This window comes from Epinephelus fuscoguttatus, linkage group LG23 (genome assembly GCF_011397635.1).
Source record: "Epinephelus fuscoguttatus linkage group LG23, E.fuscoguttatus.final_Chr_v1".
NCBI classification, from domain to species: domain Eukaryota; kingdom Metazoa; phylum Chordata; class Actinopteri; order Perciformes; family Serranidae; genus Epinephelus; species Epinephelus fuscoguttatus.
In genome coordinates, this window is record NC_064774.1 from 30,423,829 (window position 1) to 30,444,209 (window position 20,381).

At 39.1% G+C, this 20,381-nt stretch overlaps 1 protein-coding gene across 2 annotated transcripts in view; it reads left to right on the plus strand.

Annotated features, from left to right (window-relative positions):
* mllt3 (MLLT3 super elongation complex subunit) overlaps positions 1-20,381 on the plus strand; it is a 76,831-nt gene that overhangs the window by 18,471 nt on the left and 37,979 nt on the right. For both annotated transcript variants that reach the window (XM_049568020.1, XM_049568021.1), the window contains exon 3: positions 17,501-17,583. In XM_049568020.1, coding sequence (XP_049423977.1) covers positions 17,501-17,583 — 83 coding nt within the window. The remainder of the gene's footprint in view (positions 1-17,500; positions 17,584-20,381) is intronic.

Below are 20,381 nucleotides of genomic sequence, written 5' to 3' on the forward strand. Positions count from 1 at the left end.
GGATTTAAAAAAAACCCATACGGAAATTCGGACTTGGTGGGCAAAGGCCCACAACTCTCAGAACTAAACATTGAGCTAGCAGCCGTCACTGACTGTCACTTCAGTTAATGTGACAGTAGATGGTATCAGCTGATGGATTTAAATTGCATTTCTGTTTGGTTTAGAAAGATTGTGAAAAAAGTCAAGTTAAAGCCCTGCTAAGGCTGCATCTAACAATTATTAATATTGGTTAATCTGCAGGAGAATTACTTTATTAATGGTTTTATCCAGCTAACTCTATACCCTGGTTTCTTAGAGAATTCTGGTTTCTTATTTGCATGTAAATATATTGAATGATTATTAGGGTAGGGGAGGTACATTGACGTAACCAGCGTCATCGATTAAGAAAATAGGTGGGTTTGCAAAACGTGTGTAGGTGCGTCACAGTAAAGTAGGCTGCACCCGGGGAAATCACAGATTCCTCCATAACAAGCTGCAGCTGAAAACCTTGTTGCACCACAGGAGTGCAACTGCAGCGCACAGACGCTCAAAGTGAAAGCATCCTAGAGTGCTTTGTCAAGACAGCAGCAGAAAGCACCATCCTGTTTACTTTCTGTCCCCACCCAAGCTGAATATGTTAGGATTATCAACACGTGGAACGCGTTTCTGTTAGTAGTAGTTAAACTTTCTGCACCACCGCTAAATATACCGCGTGCATCATCTAACGTTGTTATTCTGCTGCTGTATATTTTCTGTTTACTTTATTGGCCACGCACGAGTCAGAACGGCCTAAACTACTGCTCCAGACTGTTGTGACTTCTGTGACTTCTGTTAGTCTGCAAATTGTTTCAGTTCCTTTCCTCGCCCCACACTGGTGCAAAAATACATTTGCCAGTAATTATTTTAACTGTATATTACTCCAGTGATGAAATAAATCCATGTCTTGACCATTTTAAGTTTTAGGCCAAGTACCTAAGAAAAAATACTGATGGATTGCTTTTGAATTTGAGGTCCATCACTTCCTGATCAGGTATCTGACACATGGGGCCTATTATTTAATATTAATACTATCATAACACAACAGAGACATGGAAATTAGACTGATTTAAAATATGCTGCTATTGTTGTTGATTTTAAGAAGAAATGATTGAATAAAATATTTAAATATTCATGAGAAAAGATTTAGACATTTATTTGTGGGTTATTTAAGTGCTGTATTAATCAAGTCATAAAAAAAAATCATCTTTAGAATAATCTATGAATTAGTCGTTAGATTAGTCTAATTGAAAAAAAAAAATAACCCTTCAGAAAAAATAATTGTTAGGTGCAGTGGTTGTGGTTTGTGTGTTCATCAACTGTAAAACAGTTTCATAATGCAACACAGCTTTCAGGAGGATTTAAATTGCTGATTTGTATTTCAGGGGTCCATCAAGTGATCATTTTGCCCATAGTTGTGTTTGTTTGCGAAAAAGAAACCACAGTTTGTCTGCAGTTGACACAAGTTTGACACTGTTCTGAGATTATTTACTGTATGACTTGCAGCAGTTTCAGACTTGGTGTGTAGATTGGTGACTAAACTTGAGGCTGCATGTGCAGCATTTTTGGATGAAAATACCCAGCTCTGTGTGTAAAGACTCCCTCCCTGTCCCCCTCCTCCAGTGTCTGGCAGAAATCAAAGAGCTGCAGGAATTTGCCAGTAATTGTTTTACGATTCCTCAGAAATCATACCTACTTGTATAGATGGAGCACAAAGAAAGCAAGAGCCATGAAAGCTGCAGGCTGGCTGCTGCTGCTGGCATGAAAGGATGGGGAAGGGGAGGAGGTGCAGATAGACGGGGCAGCCACCACCAAATAACAGGAACTGAGCTGTAAATGCCGGCTCTCCCTCGGTTCAGTCAATGAAAGGAGGTTGGAGGAAGTGGTTTATTGAGGCATGGTTTATATGGGCTGTCTGTTGGCAGCTCTTTCACCCTTTCTCACTCGCCCCTGCCATAAAACATTTGTCTTTTATTTACAGCACCTCCACACCAGAGCTGGAAGATTTGAGTCAGGAATCACTAAAGGAGCCATGAGCTCCCTTTTCGTCAAAGAAACTAACTTTAGCTGGTACTGTACCATTTTGTTACTGTGGTTTAATTTAATCTATTAGTCCATCAACAGAAAATAAATCAGAATTTAGTCATTCCAGAAGTCATTTGTCAAGCAAAACGCCAAACATTCTGTGGTTCCAGTTTCTCAAATGGGAGGATTTGCTGCTTTTCTCTGTTTGTGTATCACCGCTTTGTGAATCTTTGGGTTTGTACTGTTGGCTTTGGCTGCTGGGAAATTGTGTCTGGAAATTATTTGTACTTTATTGATTAATGGAAAAAAATAATTGACTGATCAATTGGTAAGGAAAATAAATCTGTTGCACGTCAGGCTCAATTCTCAATGTTGAACTTTAAGTAGAACATCTTTTCTATATTAATATCAGGATGAACATATTGTAATAAGAAGAAGCCTTTGATTCTGTTTATAAAAAACCAGCTAACTTGTTTGCTTCTTTTAGATTTAGCTATCCTTCATTGTGCACTAAGGCAGATTAAAATTGTGCTGTTGATGGTTCTGTGAGCAATGAATTGCACATTGAATGTTTTTTTTCTTTGGGATCAGTATGTATGAAAGGGATTTGCCATTAACCTTCCATAAAGTTTAAAAGGAAAGCTCAAACCCTACGCAGCAGAGGAAGAGATATTCTGACTTTAAAGGTCCAGTGTGCAGGATTTAGTGGCATCTAGTGTTGAGGTTGCAGATTGCAACCAACTGAAACTTTTACCTTGCCCCAGGCGTGTATGAGAACTATGGTGGCCAACACGAAAATGTGAAAACATGATAATGCGACTGCCCTCTAGAGTCAGTGTTTGGTTTGTCTGTTCTGAGCTACTGTAGGTAAACTTTCCGGACTTCATTGAAGAGGACCTGCTCCATACGTAGACATAAATGGCTCATTGGCAGTCAACCTCCCAACCAGGTTGCATTTCACCACAGTAAGAAAAAAATCATACCGTCACAGCCCTAGTCTTAAGATGCCTTGTTTTGACCATCCAATAATCCAAAATCCAAAAAGAGTTAATTTACAAATAAATAAAAAATGGAAAAGCAGCAAAATTGAGAAGCCAGAGAGGGATAGGGATTGGGGTCGGGGAAATGATTGATTCTTAGATGCATCGTGATGTAGACGTGGACAATTCGGGGTCGGTCTCATTCATTTGACATCCACAGATGTCAATAACTGATTATCTAAATATTTGTTAATATTGTGATGTTGCAGAACGAACAAGGCAGAATTCAAACACGAGAGCAGTGCAGCACCTGGACAGTCTACAGCTCGGCACACACTAGAGTTTACTTGTAATTCATTTTCACAAAAGGCAGCGGTTGCAAACGTGTTTTAATTTAACATCTGAATTAGCAAGGCAACTGTGAAGTATGTTATGAATACTTTCTACGCCATCGCCCAGAGAATAACGTTAACAGAGCAGAGCAGTGATCAGCAGTAACGATAACAAACGAGACGGGTAGACCAACAAAAAAAATCATTAATAAATGTGGATAACTTGTTGAAATAAAAAGGCTGCAGACCATTTATCATACAACAGTACATGAATGGCATACGGTTTCCTATAAAATATCTAAACACTGGACACTACCCTGGTGTAAATATTCCTATAAAGATTAGTGTGTGCAGGCCAAAATTATAACTTGTTCACAAGAAATATCATAACCTTATATGCAGATTCTCTCCAGTGCTACTTAGTATATGTTATCTGCTCCCCAGAGGATGATAAGTAGAGTCCATAACGTTCCTTTTGCACTGTCCTCAGGCTAAAATATTAGCACAGCATGCAGGATATCCCCTCATCTACTGGAAGTTTGCTATGAACATTTCCTGAACTTCCTAATGAGGTGACCCCTTTTGATTTTAATGATGCCATAACCTTTCTATTAGCCCCCTCTACAGATCTAAGAACTGTTAGTAAAATCAACAGTAGATTTAGCACAGCTGCATGTTCACCAACATGTCTGTACATGTAAGGTCTGAGGGAGCCCCAGCTGGAAGCTGTGAGGCTACATAGCACCTCCCATGCACATGTGGACCAAGAATTAGGTACAAAACCGCCTCAATTCATGACTGTTACAGGTGGAGCCTGTTCACAGACATGATCCACATCTGTCAACAGACACACACATAGTGTTGTGACTGCTATAGCCCGTTCGATTTGATTAGTAATGCAAATATCACTGTTTGAGTTTTTTTAAAAATTGCATTAATTGTCCAGTGCTTTACGTAAATACAAACATTACCAAGCAATCTTGACATGGATCCTGTAGAGTATGTTTTTGTAATTGCGACCAAGATACACACTGAGCCAGGCACTTAACAGCATAAAAACAAACTTGTCAGACAAACTGTAAATGTCACACAGATTGTGTTACCTCAGACATATCTTTGACATTTCTTGTCATGTATCAGCAGACATTGCAGCATACACCGATACTGATACAGATTTATCTGATAAGATTAAATCAGATGGGGTATATCTATAATTATTATAATAATTATAATTATTTTGTAGATACAATTTTTTTAATGCCAACATATCCACTGATAATAAGCTAATATAGGTCTGGTTGGTTCATCAGTCTAGCTCTAGTGGTTACCAGTAGGGGTGCACAATATTGGATTTTTTTGCCCATGTCCGATATGCTGATATCTAACAACTTATTTGGCCGATAACTAATACCGATATCGATATATCAACTTTTTTCCGCACCTAATTTTAGTGATCATCAAGTCTCTTCTGCAGTGGAATTAACATCATATTTTGCATTATGGAGACATGAAATACAATACTTTTCAATGTATGTAATATTCATGCATTGTGCAAAATAAGAAAAAGCATGTTCAAGGATGGCTGCAGAGGCCTCCAAGCTGGGTTGGACAATATGATGTATGCCTTTAGAATATAAATTTGTCAAGTGTCAGAGCTTTTGCTGTACCATTTATACTGTGGTAGCCAGCCATTTAATGTCTTTGGTTGTATTAGGTTTATGCGGGCAGTGTTGTTGCATCAATTTGATGACGTGCTTAGATTTGCCAGGCATCTAATTGAGGGCAGATATATTGGCAAATCACAGATTTCTCAAATTGGTGAAGATGTCACTCAATAAGTAACAAGAAATTGCAGTACGGAAATACCAAAAATATGTTTGAGTAGTTTAGAAATAGCATTGTTGTGACATAGTTACATACCAGAAAACACTGACATCTTTTTCATCTATTTAGTATAGGGTTGTCATGAGAACCAATACTTCGGTACCAAGTCGATGCCAACACACAAAAAATACGTCGATAACTCTTTTTTTTTTTTTTTTTTTTTGGTACCGTAAGTACCGGATACAACTTTGCCCTCAGCGGGCCGTGTCGATTCCTGTCGAAATTGACGGGGGCAGTATATGCGCGTCAGTCTGTGCCGAGGATGAGCGCCAAAGAAGAACACCTGTTCTCAGTCGTCTTTGCTCGAAACAATAGCTTCTTCAAGTGCTAGAGCCTTAGATCGGGCCAAAAAAATCCAGCCCGACCCCACCAGTCCCTTTAACTGCAATTATGAGCCCGAGCCCGGTTTAAACCCAACCTTTTTTAAGGTTATGAACGTGGACATTGAAGTCTTTCCATAGCAAGCCTTCGTCATGTGCCTCTTAAGTGTCAAGGTCCCCGTCTTTTTCTGTCATAAACCAGCATCGCGCTGCACTTGGTACACTCAACGAAGCCGACACACGTTGTCACTGACGATCACTCACATGTGCGCGGCCAATGGCACCGTCAAGTGGCCATCCCCCTCAGTTTTTTTTTTTTTTTTTTATTATGGTATTGCATGAGTATCAAGAATCGTGGAAGTTCACTGGTATTGGTATCAACTACTGAAATTCTGGTATCGTGTCAAGCCTAATTCAGTAACTTGGTCGCTATCTTTAAGAAATCTAAGTAATCATTTAAATCTTTGTTTATGTTGAAAATGTAGTTTGTGACTATTCAGCCCCAGCATGTTGGCTGCACAAATTAGTCAAATGGAAATATTCATGTCTTGTGCATCATTTTATTCACATTTTTCCAAAATGCATTCTGATGTATTTGGTACTGTTAGAAATGTTTTAAATAAGTTCTGTGGTTTTGAGTGCACAGCTGGAGTCTGTAATGACTGATACATACAGCAAGCAACTGCACATTAACGTTTTTTTAACCTCTCAATAGTGATGCACCTGCAGCTGAACGTCGGTATCTCGAGGCATCAGGCATTGATGACTACACAGTTCTTTCCTAAGATAAAATGAAACAAGATGAAACAGATGAATGCAATGATGAACTATTTATTTTTAACAAAAATAAACAATTGTGCAACAGCAGTTGAAATAGTATGAAATACCTCCACACAGCAGATTCTCTTCTTCACTCCATGACGTATGACGTAGTGCGCATCACAATAGATTTAAAGGGAAAAGATCGCCTCAGGTATAGGTTGCATTTTCCAATACCCAACTATTTTGATGATATCGGGGCCGATATTTGATCCAAATATCGGATCAGTGCATTCCTAATTCCTACTACAAAGTACCATCAGTATGGTAGTCTGCTGTGGGTATTTATGAGAAGACAAAAAGGATGTATTCACTGGATGGGTTTGGGATAGGTGAGGGTAGCTTTAAGTTGGGGGCTGATAGGTTCTGATAGATCAGCTGGAGGGCGCCATGGTCACGATATGAAATGCCTAATTATTTTCACGATTTAAAGCAATTGCTGCACAGTGCGGAGTTACATCTTGTAAGCTGAACGACTCTCTGAAAGAGCCCTTGAGAAGATCAAATGTCAGAACAATCACAAATAATGGTTCTCCAGGGAGGTCTGGGAGTCTGTTGGCACACCTCATCCCACCATGTGTGCTGTTTGTCGTCGACCTATCAGGAGCATCCCCTTGATTTTGACCCCCACCCCTATCCCTCGCTTCAGTCGTCTAATTCTCTAATCTGTTTTTGGTCCCAGGAGGTGGGTGCGGCTTCACACCTATGTGTTTTTAGTAGAGGATGTGCATATGGTGTTGTTTATGTATAATTTTTTTTGTCATCCAATCTAACTTCTATTTCTTTGTTGACAAATACACTTCTGCCTGTGTTTTTGCATGCTTTACCTCCTGTTGGTGGGGTGAGAGGAGGATACTGTTGATAACCTGGTATGTTACCTCATATCAGCCCCAGTTTAACCAAATGATGATGCATAATACGGCGAGTAGTGATGTCATTTTCAACTTTTAACTGCCCCAGACCTGCCACCTGTTAGGCCACCTATCTAGTGAGTTGGCTTAAAATCCAAACTTGGATGTTTCTTGTGTTCTGGTCTTTAATCTTGGCAGATTAATCTTGAGCTTGTTTGGGTTCTTGGGTCTTGTTTTTAGCTGATTAGTGTGAGGTCATTTGGTTCAGCAGAGTTCTTGCAGGACCGTGGAGAAAAGTCTAGTGTGACGTTGTTTTTAAGGGACTGTGCTCAGTCAACCAGAGACACCATCCCTTCTGAGCTGCTAATCACCACCCTCCATTGTTAGAGCAGCTCATATCATGGCTACTCAATGTTTTTTGGACTGCTACACTGTCATATGACTGTGGTTTGTTCCAGTAAATGAGAACTACTCTGCTCCAAATGTTAATTTGTATTCCAAAGACTGTTTCATCACATTCATGCTTGAAATAAGTGATTATTTTTTCTCTTCATCTCTGGGTTTTTCTTTGAAGTACAGTGCAGACTACTTTGCTGTATGTAGTCGTCTATGTGGCGTTTACTTTTACAACTTGTAACAGAACACATGAGGCACCAGCTCAGTTTGTCTTTTCTTTGTATTGTTTCTTTGAAGTTGGCTTGGTTCTTTAGGACTAATGCTGGGTATCAAACCTCACTCCTTTTATGGTACTAACCGAAGTGTGTCCTTAGCACCATCTTTAGCAACATTCAAGTTGTTTAAGTAAGGTGTAAAAAAGTATCTGTACTAAAACTCAAAGTATTGTATCAGCAAACATTTGATCCTTGATTAAGACATTAAGAGGAAAAACAGTTTCTTAGGATGCAGGAGGAAGTTGTCATTGGCCAGAACATCTTGATCAAAGAGTCACTGAGATACTTGTTTTAGGAGCTTTGTGACACTAGTCTGGTGTTTCTACTGCAGTGGTTGTTCCTGGACCTTGTAGAAACTTGCTAAATCACTGTCATTAATAATGAAATTATTGAGTTACGTCTATATACGTTTTAAATCTGCTCCGTTTTGATAATTTGTCTCATGTTTGTCTACCAAAAAAGTCAAATTACCTTGTTAAAAATTCTTAGTAATACATCTTCTCTTTCCCTCATATTGAATAATCTAAAATTATGAATATGCAGGTTTTTTTTAATTATTATTTATTTATTTTCAAATTTCAAACTGCTGACACAAGATGTCTCCTACCGATGTTTCCACATCACACTTGTGTAAGTGCATATGGGTTATTCAGTGTCAAGTCAGATAAAGGACTTTGTTTACATTTTAGATTTTGTTCAGAACAGTGCCCATTTTAAATAGGCCAGTTCAGAATGGGCTCATTGCTTTGCCTCTGGTCTTGCTGCTTGCAGCTTTCTTGAGACCCGCTCATCCAAACATCTTCACACTGGACACTGCACTTTATGGGTGTGAGAATGAAAGCATTCTGAAAGCTCCATCGCTGATGCTTGAAATGTTTGAGTTCATCAATGTAACATCTTCGGTCTCTCTGTTTCTTTATCTGTTAAAAATGTACTGTAGTGAGTGATGGAGAGCAAGCTGTAGAGCATGCCATTTAGTGATGTAACAGTTAGTATGGGTCCCCCACAGGCTGCTGCGGACACAATGCTGACACGATGCAACAGCTCAGAGGAGGAGAGAATTTGCACCATAAGGCTCCGAGATAAAGTTATGTTTTGCCTTCTGCTTAGAAGTTATAAATTTACAGCTCACAGCAACTTAATATGATGCAGTCTCTGGCTTTAGTTTGATATCTGCTGTCTGTACAAAGTGTTGTTGCACATTTATAATCCATATCAAGTGGCTGTCACTGTCACACTAAACGTCCTGTTCACCACAATTCAAACTCGAGATGGAAAAAACAGAACAGATAGTTGAGTATTTGTATTAAACAGCTAAATTTGATTCAACTGGCATAATTCTGAGCCCTAACAGCCCTAATTAATAGAAAATCAGTGAGCCGAGGGAGCTCATATTTGAGCCACAAGCCTCACTAAAGAATTTCTTATTTTCAGTCTTGCCTTTTGTTTTATGGTCATGCATGTCGTCTAGCCCGGCCTCATTACTAACCAGTCTGTGTGGAAAGGGCAAATACATAGTGACTGGCATTGTTCTGTGATTGGCATCTTGGTTTAAACCAAGGCCATGTTAACAAACCATACGGCCCTGTCCCTCTGTGAAGGCTTCTGTGACTACTGGCAAGTTTTCTGTTACAGGTCAGTGGTTGCTTTGTGCATCTCTGCCTCTCAGACGCTCCTTCAGATAATGGTAACCTTTTCAACCTGAACTACTGAACCCCAGCCAAGACGCTGCCCTGACTTCTCCCTGCACATTAGCTGGATTTCTCTGTGTCTTCATAGAGCTTTGGGGTTTTTCCTCTCATTTATAACATAACTTGGCCTAAAGAGTTTGTACAGTATTCAGACACTGTTCAGTGTCTGTATTGCTGAAGTGTGTTATTTCTTTAATTACTAGTAAAAGGCAGGTCAGGGAGGTGCTACCATCAAAACACATGCAGGGTTTCCCTCAGGATATTGCCTTTTGAAGGTGTTCAACCACATCTTGTCTCAAGATCAGTTTACTTTCAATCTGATAATGACAGGACAATAACTGAGCTCATTAAATATAATGCTTTTGCTTTGTGAAATAGAACGTTTGCGCTTTTTCCTGGAAAGTTGATGTGCTGTTTCATAAAAGTGTAATGTTTAGGTTTGTGACCAGGGATGCACCGATTTATCAGCTGAACATCGGTATTGACTGATACTCGCCTTATTGACTGACATAGGCTTATTGGCAAAAAGGTGACATTCACTGATCGCATTTGCTCATATGTTTCTGTTGTGTCACATCAATTTAAGCTAAAAAGCAGATCTCCAGACCAACAGCAACAAACTTAAATGAATGAGCAGGTACAAGAAGAATACTATGACTGTTGTGTGACAAGATGGCTAGTAGCAGCCAGTGTCCCGTAGTCTTGGGGACAATAGAAAACATGTTTGGGACAAACAGAGATGGTTCCTGGGACAGCGTCAGGATGAGAGAATGCAGTAAACTCATCATTATTGCATCAGAGAACACACACTATTGCTTCCTTGATAATACGACATTGTAAACAAAAAATCAGTGTCGAAATCAGCAGGAGGAGAGCTAGATAACATTAGCTGTTAGCAGCCAGAGGCCACAACTAACTGTTAATGGAGGTTGCCTTGAGTTACATTATGATGTGTTTCAGCTCTATTAAGTGAAAATAAGTATTGGGTGAAGGTAAATGACGTTCTCGTGATGCGTTAAAATGTTATGTTGTAAAATGTAGTTTTTGGTGAGATACAAATAATAAAATAGTTTAAAGGAGACATTTGTTGATGTTTTCAGCAATGTAAAATGAATATTAGAGAGGCAACTCTGATATATATACTAAGAATGCTTTTGAAGCAGTTTTGGGGAAGAAAAACAAAAAACAAGACATTCTGCGGTTATACGGGGTATACCCCCCTCCAGTTGTTTACAATATACCCATCTATCAGCCAAAAGATCATTTGAATATGTAGGAGAGTATACCCGCTTCCTTCTTGGTAACCTGCCTATCTACCTACTAGTACACCCACCTCATCAATTACCACTACACCACTGCATATACGGTATATTGACTAATAAATAACCAGAAATGCCAAACAAATGTTTGAGGACAGTTAGAAACTGTGTTTTCATAACAGAGTTTGTACATCAGGGAGTGCTTAAGAGATGATATATATCTCCGCCAGGTGTAAGCCTGAAGGGGATCATGTATTTGGTCGTGTGTGTGCACGTGTGCGTTAGTGTGTGTATCTGCTGTCCGCAGCTAATCTCGCAAACTACTGGACCAATCAGCCTCATATTTTGTGTGCACATGTATGACTGTACGCTCAAGGATCTGTCTTGGTTGTGATGATTCACAGTTGTTGATTGATTGTTATATGCCGTCATTGACTGGTGACTCCCCTCTCCTCTTAACAAGCCTCTTAACTCCCCTCTCCTCTTAACAAGCCACAGGCCACATTTTGGCCTGTGCTGTGGCTCAAAAACTGACATCCATAGAAAATGTTTGGTTTCTTTTTAACCAGAGCATCTGCAGAGTTATTCCATACACAATTAGGGGTGTAACGATACATCGATCCACATCGATACATCGATTAATTGATTAATGATCCGATTACATCGATGCAAAATGAAAACATCGATCCATATCGTCATCTTAAAGATACACATTTATTTTGAAATTCAAATAGCATGTCCGTGCCACCATTTCTGGGGAAGCGTGCCTCTGCTCAAACAACAAACAGAGCTCAGAAATAAAATGGTCATATCATATTCTAGTTATTTTTGAGTTAATGTAAATGATTGTGTGATTGTGGGCATATGATATCGCGTCATATCGATTGCAGGCTCCTGAATCAAATCGAATCAAAATTGTATCGTGACAGACTTTGTGATATTGGCAAACATCGTATCGTCATCCAAACAAATCGATATAATATCGTATCGTGATGAAGCTGGTGATTTACACCCCTATACACAATATGTTGTGATCCACTGAAGTTAGGCACAATATGAGATTAATGAATTATCATTTTTGTTATCCTTGCTGCCATTTTGACTGTTGGAGAGCTGGGTGGGACACTTCCACCTGGGTGCAGTTGTCCGCTGTCTGACAGCTCAGTCCTCCACACAGTGTCACACCACACTGGGAGAGTTTCAGAAGTGGAGCGTTTTGTAGACTTGTAGATTTAGATGATTTTGTCATATCTTCTTATTTGTGCGTCTACCATAAGTGAATGAGAAGGGGATGTAGTTACATTTCTTTGTGTCTGTTTTTTTGTTATTTCCTTTGTTGTGCCAGAGATCTGCACTCTGCTGAGTGCACTGTTTTTGTTTTACAGTAAAATGCCCATTACATATCTTGGTCCTAATTTTTTGTCAACCAAATTTAAGGAGTTCATATCAAGTTGTGCTTTTTTGTCTTTTATGAATGTTCCAAGTAAGAATCCAGCATTGGTCAGACCTTCATTTGGAGGTGTGCAAGTTCACTGTAGCTTCACTGAAAACATCTCAGCATGACATCACGTCTACACAGCTATCCATGCACAACAGAAAAATATACCAGCCCATGTAAAGAGTTAATGCGCTTCAGTGTGAATTTTTCTTTCCATTATGGGGTGGTTGGGCTCATCTCCCTCTCCACCTCAGTTTATATTTGGTGTGGGAGTGAATGGGCTCTTTTAGCTGGGTGTAATTGAACCTGACCCACTTGCACAATTAACTCTAACCCATAATATTTGCTCAGTGGTATTGGGTTTTGGATGGCTTGGCCCCAGCAGTGAGGTCGACCTCAGCGTCGTCAGCTGAGCCATCAATCACTGCTGCTCCCTGAAGGGGCGGGGCTCCAAAATGAAACAAGAGAGCACAGTGATGATTAGATTGGTGTCAAAGGCTGGTAGGCACTAAGGATGAGTCAGGGTATTACCGAGGTCACCTGCATCGCTGAAAGCCAAGCTACCAGTTGTTTGCTTACAAACTCTGAGCATTTTTCTTTTGAGGTTTCCTTTATATTCCTTGTTTGTTCTCTGGCAGTCTGCTGTGTCCACTTTAGGATGAGTTTGGGACCAAGTACTTTTTTAGTGCCTGTCAAGAACTCAAGTTTGATACCAAATGCTTAGTGAGCTCTGTGCAGTAAAAATAAGCTTTGGGCCAAGGTAAATTATAACGTTATCACAAAGGGTTCAAACATTCAGATGTAATCTTGTAAAATTTAGGTTTTGGTGAGAAAATTGAATAAATACAGTTGTTTGAAGGATATATTTGTTTTCACAACAACATAAATTAAATATTTTACAGAACAGATTACAAAATGATAACAGTATAATAATAATAATAATAATAATAATAATAATAATAATGATGGCAACAACTATAGTGATAATTGTGATGATAATCAGTAATAAGTAATTGTGATAAAGCCTAATTCATGGTCCATTTACTATTGTTTGCTTAGGGCTAATTGATCAATTTTAATTTAATAAGCACTAGGGCTGTAGTCAACCAAAGAAAATCTTGGTCGACTTGGTCGCACATAATCTTCAACCAATCGATTTGTCGTGGGAAAAAAAAAATCTGCACGTTATTTTTACTTCTGCACTTTTACGTCTGTCACTCTGCAGTTACTCCTCCAAAACACTAGTCGGCGGTGGAGGACTGTGTTAAGTGCTGTAAAGTTTAGTTCAAATCAAACTTTATTTATATAGTTGATTGAAAACACACATTAAATGTGGCTTAATAGAGACAATTTCAAACACAAGTACGCATATTGGCTTCACTATAAATCGCAGAACTGACAGACGAATACTTGTCTTTATCTGGACACATTTCCCTCATCAATACAACATGCTAATGTTGTTAGCACAAGTCTATGGCGTTTTACATTGTATAAATTAGCCTAGCGCCTAGCGATCTTTTCCTCTTCTCATATGAAACCAGGGACAACAGCAGCATCTAACAAAGGTAACGTCACATAATTTGGCTCCATTACAACTCACAACATTCACTGACAAAACATCTGTCTTATACTAAACATGTTTTCCAAGCAAATATAACATGCTACCGTTATTAGCGCCAGCCTATGACGTAGGGATGCACCGAATATTCGGTAACCGAATATATTCGGCCGAATATTGCAAAAAAATACACATTCAGTATTTGGTGGAATAAGTGAAAAGCATAACGCAGTCAAATGGCTTGCGGTGACAGATGGGGTAAAATGTCAGCAGTGTGGCGATATTTTCCGCACTCGCATTTGCGACTAAAAAATAGTTTTGTGCGAGCAAAATAAATCATTCAGCACGCTGTGCGAGTACAGATTTCAACCAGCAGCAGAAACAAAAGGCGAATCCCGCCAGTTGTGGGTTGAACGGGGGTCACAGACACAGACAGGAATGTATTCCTGTCAAATATGGCGGCCATAGGCTTACCGGCGACGGAGAAGTCCGGCTCCAATAATGTCCTCTTCTTGGTGTCATGACTGCCCAAAAGTACCTGGACAGCCGAGCCGTGGCAGCACACAGGTATGTGACGTGTCAGAGGAGAAGCAAGCCGTTCACACTTCTCTCTTTGTGGCAGATAACGGCCCACAAACCTCACCGCACTTTAGGGACTGTTCTTTACTTATGTAGGGACTATTCTTTACTTGTCAGGGAAGGAGGGTGGCTGGTTGATTTTTGGTTGATTTTTGTTTTATTTATTTATTTTATTTTGATCCCCCCCTGTGTTCATCACTTATTGACGCTGTTTTTGAAGTATGAATAAGTCAGTAAGTAATTTATTCCATTGAAATATCATTGATGTATTATAGAAAAGTGATTTATCTTTTTATAAATGACAAAAGGCACATCTGCCTCATTTTCGCTGTGGTATTGTGATACTACTCAGAACCGTGATACTTTCACTGGTATCGTACTGTGGGTCCCAATTTTGGTACCATGACAACACTAATCTGGAGGGGGTTCATCTGCAAAACTAATGAAAAACTAAACAACGGTATTTGGTATTCGGTACTCGATATTTGGTATTGGGCAAAGCGTTTAATTTTATTCGGCTTCGGCCACAAATTTTCATTTCGGTGCATCACTACTATGGCATTTTACATTGTATAAATTAGCCTAGCAACGAGCGGAGATTTCCTCTGTTCATAAGAACCCTGTATAAATCCCTGAAGGATAAATCACACACAAGACAAAATGCTATTTTAGTGGAGGCTTTACTGTCTTCACAATTTATTGTTTCTTATCTGTGAAATACAAGTAAATACAAGCTTTGTTTCCACCGAGGGAAATGGTGTCAGTATACAGAAACTGACAGGAGGTCTGCGTCACTGCGACGCTGAGCGTGAGGGTGGGCAAGTTCAACTTTCTGTCAACAACAGGGGTGTTTTGAAAACACCCCCATTTTTACAGGTAACTTAGCCTGTCCCCCCCACCACAGGAAATAATGGATTAATCCTGGAAAGCTGTTGATGTAGCACTTTTCTCCTTATGAAAGTAACACGGCGATTGTTCGACTATTGAGAATTTGGTCGGACAAGAGCATAGCGGCCAAATAATCGACTAGTCGACCAGGAGACTACAGCCCTAATAAGCACCACAGAGGAAGTCATTGAGATATTAATGAAAGTTCCCAAAATACTAGTGAGTGGAGCTTGAGTTAAGGCTTTCATTGTAGAGAATGACCTTGATTAACAATAGCTGTATATTGCAATTAGAGCTGAAATGATTAATTGATTAGTCAGTCAACAATCAACTGTATTATCAGCCACACAATTATTAGCTAATTGAGAAAATAATCATCACATTACCTATTAATGAAAATTCATTAGTTGCAGACCTAATTATCTTTGCAATGTGTAAGCCTGGCAGGGAACGTATGTTTGGACGTGTGTGAGTGTGTATCTGTCTGTCTGAAGCTAATCTGGCAAACTATTGAACCAATCAGCCTAATATTTTTTGTGCACATGTATGACTGTATGCTCAGTAACCTCTTGTGGTTGTGATGATTCACAATTGTTGAAAAACTTGGTCTTTTCAATACCGTCACTGACTACTGACTCCTCTCTCCTCTTAACCAGCCAGTAGGTACCGCAAGTTTTTCGGAAATTTCCTTGGCTAAACAACAAGCCTTAACGTCTGTTGCAGAACACATTTTGGCCTTCGCAATACGTCAGAAACTGACATCTGTTGAAAAGTTTGTTCTCGTTTTTAACTGGAGCATCTGCAGATTAATTCCATACCAGATATGTTCACTAAAGTTAGGCACAACATGAGAAGAGTAAATCGGTTGATTTCTTTCTCTTTGCTACCATTGACTGTGAGGAAGCAGGGGGGACAATTCTACGGGTGCCAGCTGCGCTGTGCTCAGCCCTCCATGGCTTCCCACCCAGTTGTGTTCTGTCCGCTGCATGGCTTCATACCACACCAGGAGTGTTAGAGAAGCACAGAGTTTTGGCTGCCCGATTTTATAGACTTGTAGATTTTGTTGATTTGGTCATTCTTCCTTGATATTTCTGCTTCTACGATAAGTAAGTAAGCAGGATGTCACATTAAATTTTTTTGTCTTTTGTGTTAATTGTTTTTGTTTCCTATTTTGTTGTGCTGTAGCCTATAGACAAAGTTACTTCCGTGAACTCAAGGAAAGCAGCTAATGAGGTTCAGCAACTTACTGACTAACTTGTCACATTATAGGCTTCTGCTTCAAATTCCTGGATGCGGTAGTACAGCTGTAATGGTCTAATGGTGCCAGAGTATATTTTGAAGGTGCAATATCATTGTTCCATTCTAAACAGAAAGCCCTGAATTAGGCATGTTGAAATAAGATGTCCAAAAAATGTCAAAGCTTTTTCTTTATTTTTTCTGAACTTGAAAGAACTTTTCAAGTCAGCCTGAATAATACACTTCACTGTGGTTGCTACAGACTTGTGACATCTTAACTATCCTCTATTCATGCTTTGCATCAGAGTGACATTATCTAAAGGTGAACCACAGCTAAGACTTGCTTTTATCCGCTCTTTCAGTAAAAACACCCAGGTCTCCAAATACAGGAACTTAATTGGTACCTTTCTGGGGAGTCTAGTGGGAGAGAGGCTGACAAACACACACCTCCAGGGAAGAACACCTGAGCTCTCGGAGAGTTTGTTTGTCTTTAAAGCCTGTGGGGACAAGGGGAGAAGTCTTCTCCTTGTCATGAGCTGAGTGGATTCACAAGCTTTAAAGGCCCTGGTTCACAGCTTTTGTCTTTATCAGTGCAGACAATGGAAATAGGAGTTAATGAGATCTCATGAGAGCAGAGATGCAGGTTTAGTGGCTCAGTTCATTAAATGACAAGACTTTCAGAAGCAAAGGCAAAACTCATATATTTTTGTGTCCAGAATAGTGAGAGAATGTGATAATTGTAATAATGTGTGTTCATCAGAGCTCCTGTCCCCCAGCAATCACCAACACTCACACACAAGAGCGCTGCTGTGTGCTCCATAGTGATTGAAAGGAGGCAGCTGTTTTACTTTTTACAGAACTAAATGAATTTAAACCAGCCTCTCTGTTTTGTAAGTCACCTTGTGTTGAAGGTCAATGGCCTCTCTTTAATGGCAAATTTCTCTTTCATTTCAGTGTGCAAGGATCCACCATACAAAGTGGAGGAGTCTGGATACGCAGGCTTCATTTTGCCTATTGAAGTTTACTTCAAAAATAAGGTACATTTAACAATTTTACTCGCCAGTAAACTGTACGTTTTACATCTTCAACAGTAGATTCATTTTAAGTCCTTCAGTTTCTTAATGTGCTTTTGATATATGCCTTGGCTTTTAATAAGGAGGTTTTTACTTTTTTGTTTATTTATGGGCAGAGATGTCTGAAGAGTGTTTACCCAGGGACTGTTTTTATATAGTTTTTGAGGAATTTCTGCCTTTGTTTTATAGTGGATAGAAGAGAGGTGACAGGAAATGAGGGGAGGGAGAAGACTGACATGCGACCAACTTGAGCCAGGGACATTGCGTTCCTTTAGCCAGTGTTTAAACATAGGTGCAAGAGCTCCGTCTACGGATTGTGTTCCATCATAGTCTGTCTGTTTTAGCTGCTAATGCAAAAAAAAAATTAAGGGGTATTATTTGCTTCAAATTGCAAGCATTCAAAGTGTTGCAGTGTGTGTATGTCTATGAAAGAGTGAGGCTGTAATGCACTGTCTTTGACAGTGTGGGATGCAGTTCAGTTTTTGCCATCTTGGTCCAGAACACAGAGCCTTTTATTACGTTCAGGTATAGGCACAACTCATGACTAGGGCGGCACAATTAATCAAATATTATTCATGATCACGATTTTAATTTCACACAATTAAATGAACGTGATCAACTGTATACTGATGATTAAAATGCATGTTTCACTCATAGAAAACTCCTTTGCATATCAAGCTGCTGCTACAGGCACACACCCTGCAGCAGCAGCTTGTGAAAAACTTCCCTGAATGTTGCGGCTGCAGATGGGTAAATTGAGAAATCATCCGTCCAATAACCACCATCATTCTTTATTTAGAAGTATTTTGGATTTTTCCAGATGAATAATTTTGGATCAACATGTTGAAGCAACTGAAAAAACACTCCAAACTGCAGTACAATGAATGCATGAAAGCCAATAAGAATAATGTCGATAACTTTACCTCACTAAATACCCGTCTTCATCCAGCGTCATCTCAGACATCCATAACAGCGACACTGTACATATTACTGTCCTGTGACCACTGTTAAAAAGAATATTTATATATTGGTGGATTTTATTTTGACGCAAAATTTGTAGCACAACATATAAGTAAGAGCAGCACTCGGGTTATTTAAATGTGAAAGTAAAATTAGTAAATAATCATGATCTCAGTAGTGATCAAAATTTTATCATTTGGTCAAAACCGTGCAGCCCCTACTCTTAACCCCCTTCTGCATTATTTAAGACCGTAGTATTAATAAGCTCCAATGTTCGCAGTTCTTTTATCTGTACTTGAGCATTTTGATGTAATTTATTATCACACTGCAGCATCTCCTCTGCTCTCGGTGTCAGGGCTGCTCCTCCAAGTAATGTTACACTTGTTATTGTAAGTGCAATAAAACCTCAGCAAGTATAAAGCCAATACTTTATCAATACACCTGTTCAACAGCCATAAACATGTAGAAAGTAATATTTCAATCTAACAGTTTAAGTGTTTGTCATAGTTTGACACTTATCTCAAGATATACCAGCACTGCCCGCAGGCAGTGAATCACATCAGCAGCAGAGGGGGGAGGAATGACTGATACTGACTGATGTCAATGCAGGGTCAAATATTAACACCCACTAATGCCGGTAGATTTTCCATTTGGTGAGTAAATGTTGGAAGGCTATCTGCCACACTGGCGGGTAAATGTTTATATCAAAATAGTCATGTAACTAATTACTATGCTGAGAGTCTTTACCATGTTTTGATGATATTCACAAGTGTGCTGCTTTGCTGCTCCTTTGCTGTCAGTGCTGATGTTTGACACACACACACTACATGTGTTTTACTCGTGTCTAACCAGTGCCACAAAACTGAACGCCTGGAGTGCTGCTAGTTTTGCGTCTCCGTTTACCGTACAGGACACCAGATGAACTGCTGAAATGCTAATGTGTAGCAGACAGGTGTGAGTTGCTTATGAAGGTAAAAAATAACACCATGGACTCTCCATAGTCTGAGCTAAGATGGCAAACTCTGTATTGCCACCACATTTGTTAATGGCAGTGAATTACAGCTTAACTCGTTCAGTACTTATATTTCACAATAAATGCCCTAGACATTTACATTGCATTACTGATTGATTACTTCAGATGTTTTCTTGGCCAACAGTGTAAGTTTGTACTTACCATAACATTTTATTATCTCAATGAAAAGCACTGAAACAAATATATATTCAACACAGAAACACAATTCATTATCTTGACCTGGAAAAAAATGCTTGGCTGGTAGATTTTTTCATCTACCACTTTGGCCAGTGTGTCAAAAAGTTAATTTCAGATACTGGTACTGTGATGTCAAGAATATGACTTATCTTGCTGATATTTAAGATTTGTTTTGAGTGAGATATTGAGTTTATATAGTGACTTTACTGTTGTAAACTGACTGTTACTAATCCTTGCCTCAATTTATTTGTTTTTTAAATACTATTTTTATCGTTTAGTTTTGAAGTATAAAGAATCAAACCAATAAGAAGTATTGATAACAGTTGTAGTATCAATAAAATCCTATTGCTCCATCCCTATTCCTCTGTTGAAGTATGAAAAAGGAATATGCTGAAGGTCAACAACTTCATTACTAGCAGCATAATTTGAAGGAAAGATATTTTATTCAGGGATGTCAAACGATTACGTTTTTTAATCGCAATTAAACACTTTTTATCGCAGGTTTAAAATTTCAAAATTTTGCATTTCAAAACAGTTCTGAAGTCCAAATTAATAAGGTAAAGCAATTCTTACCAGAGTGTTTTGATTGGGA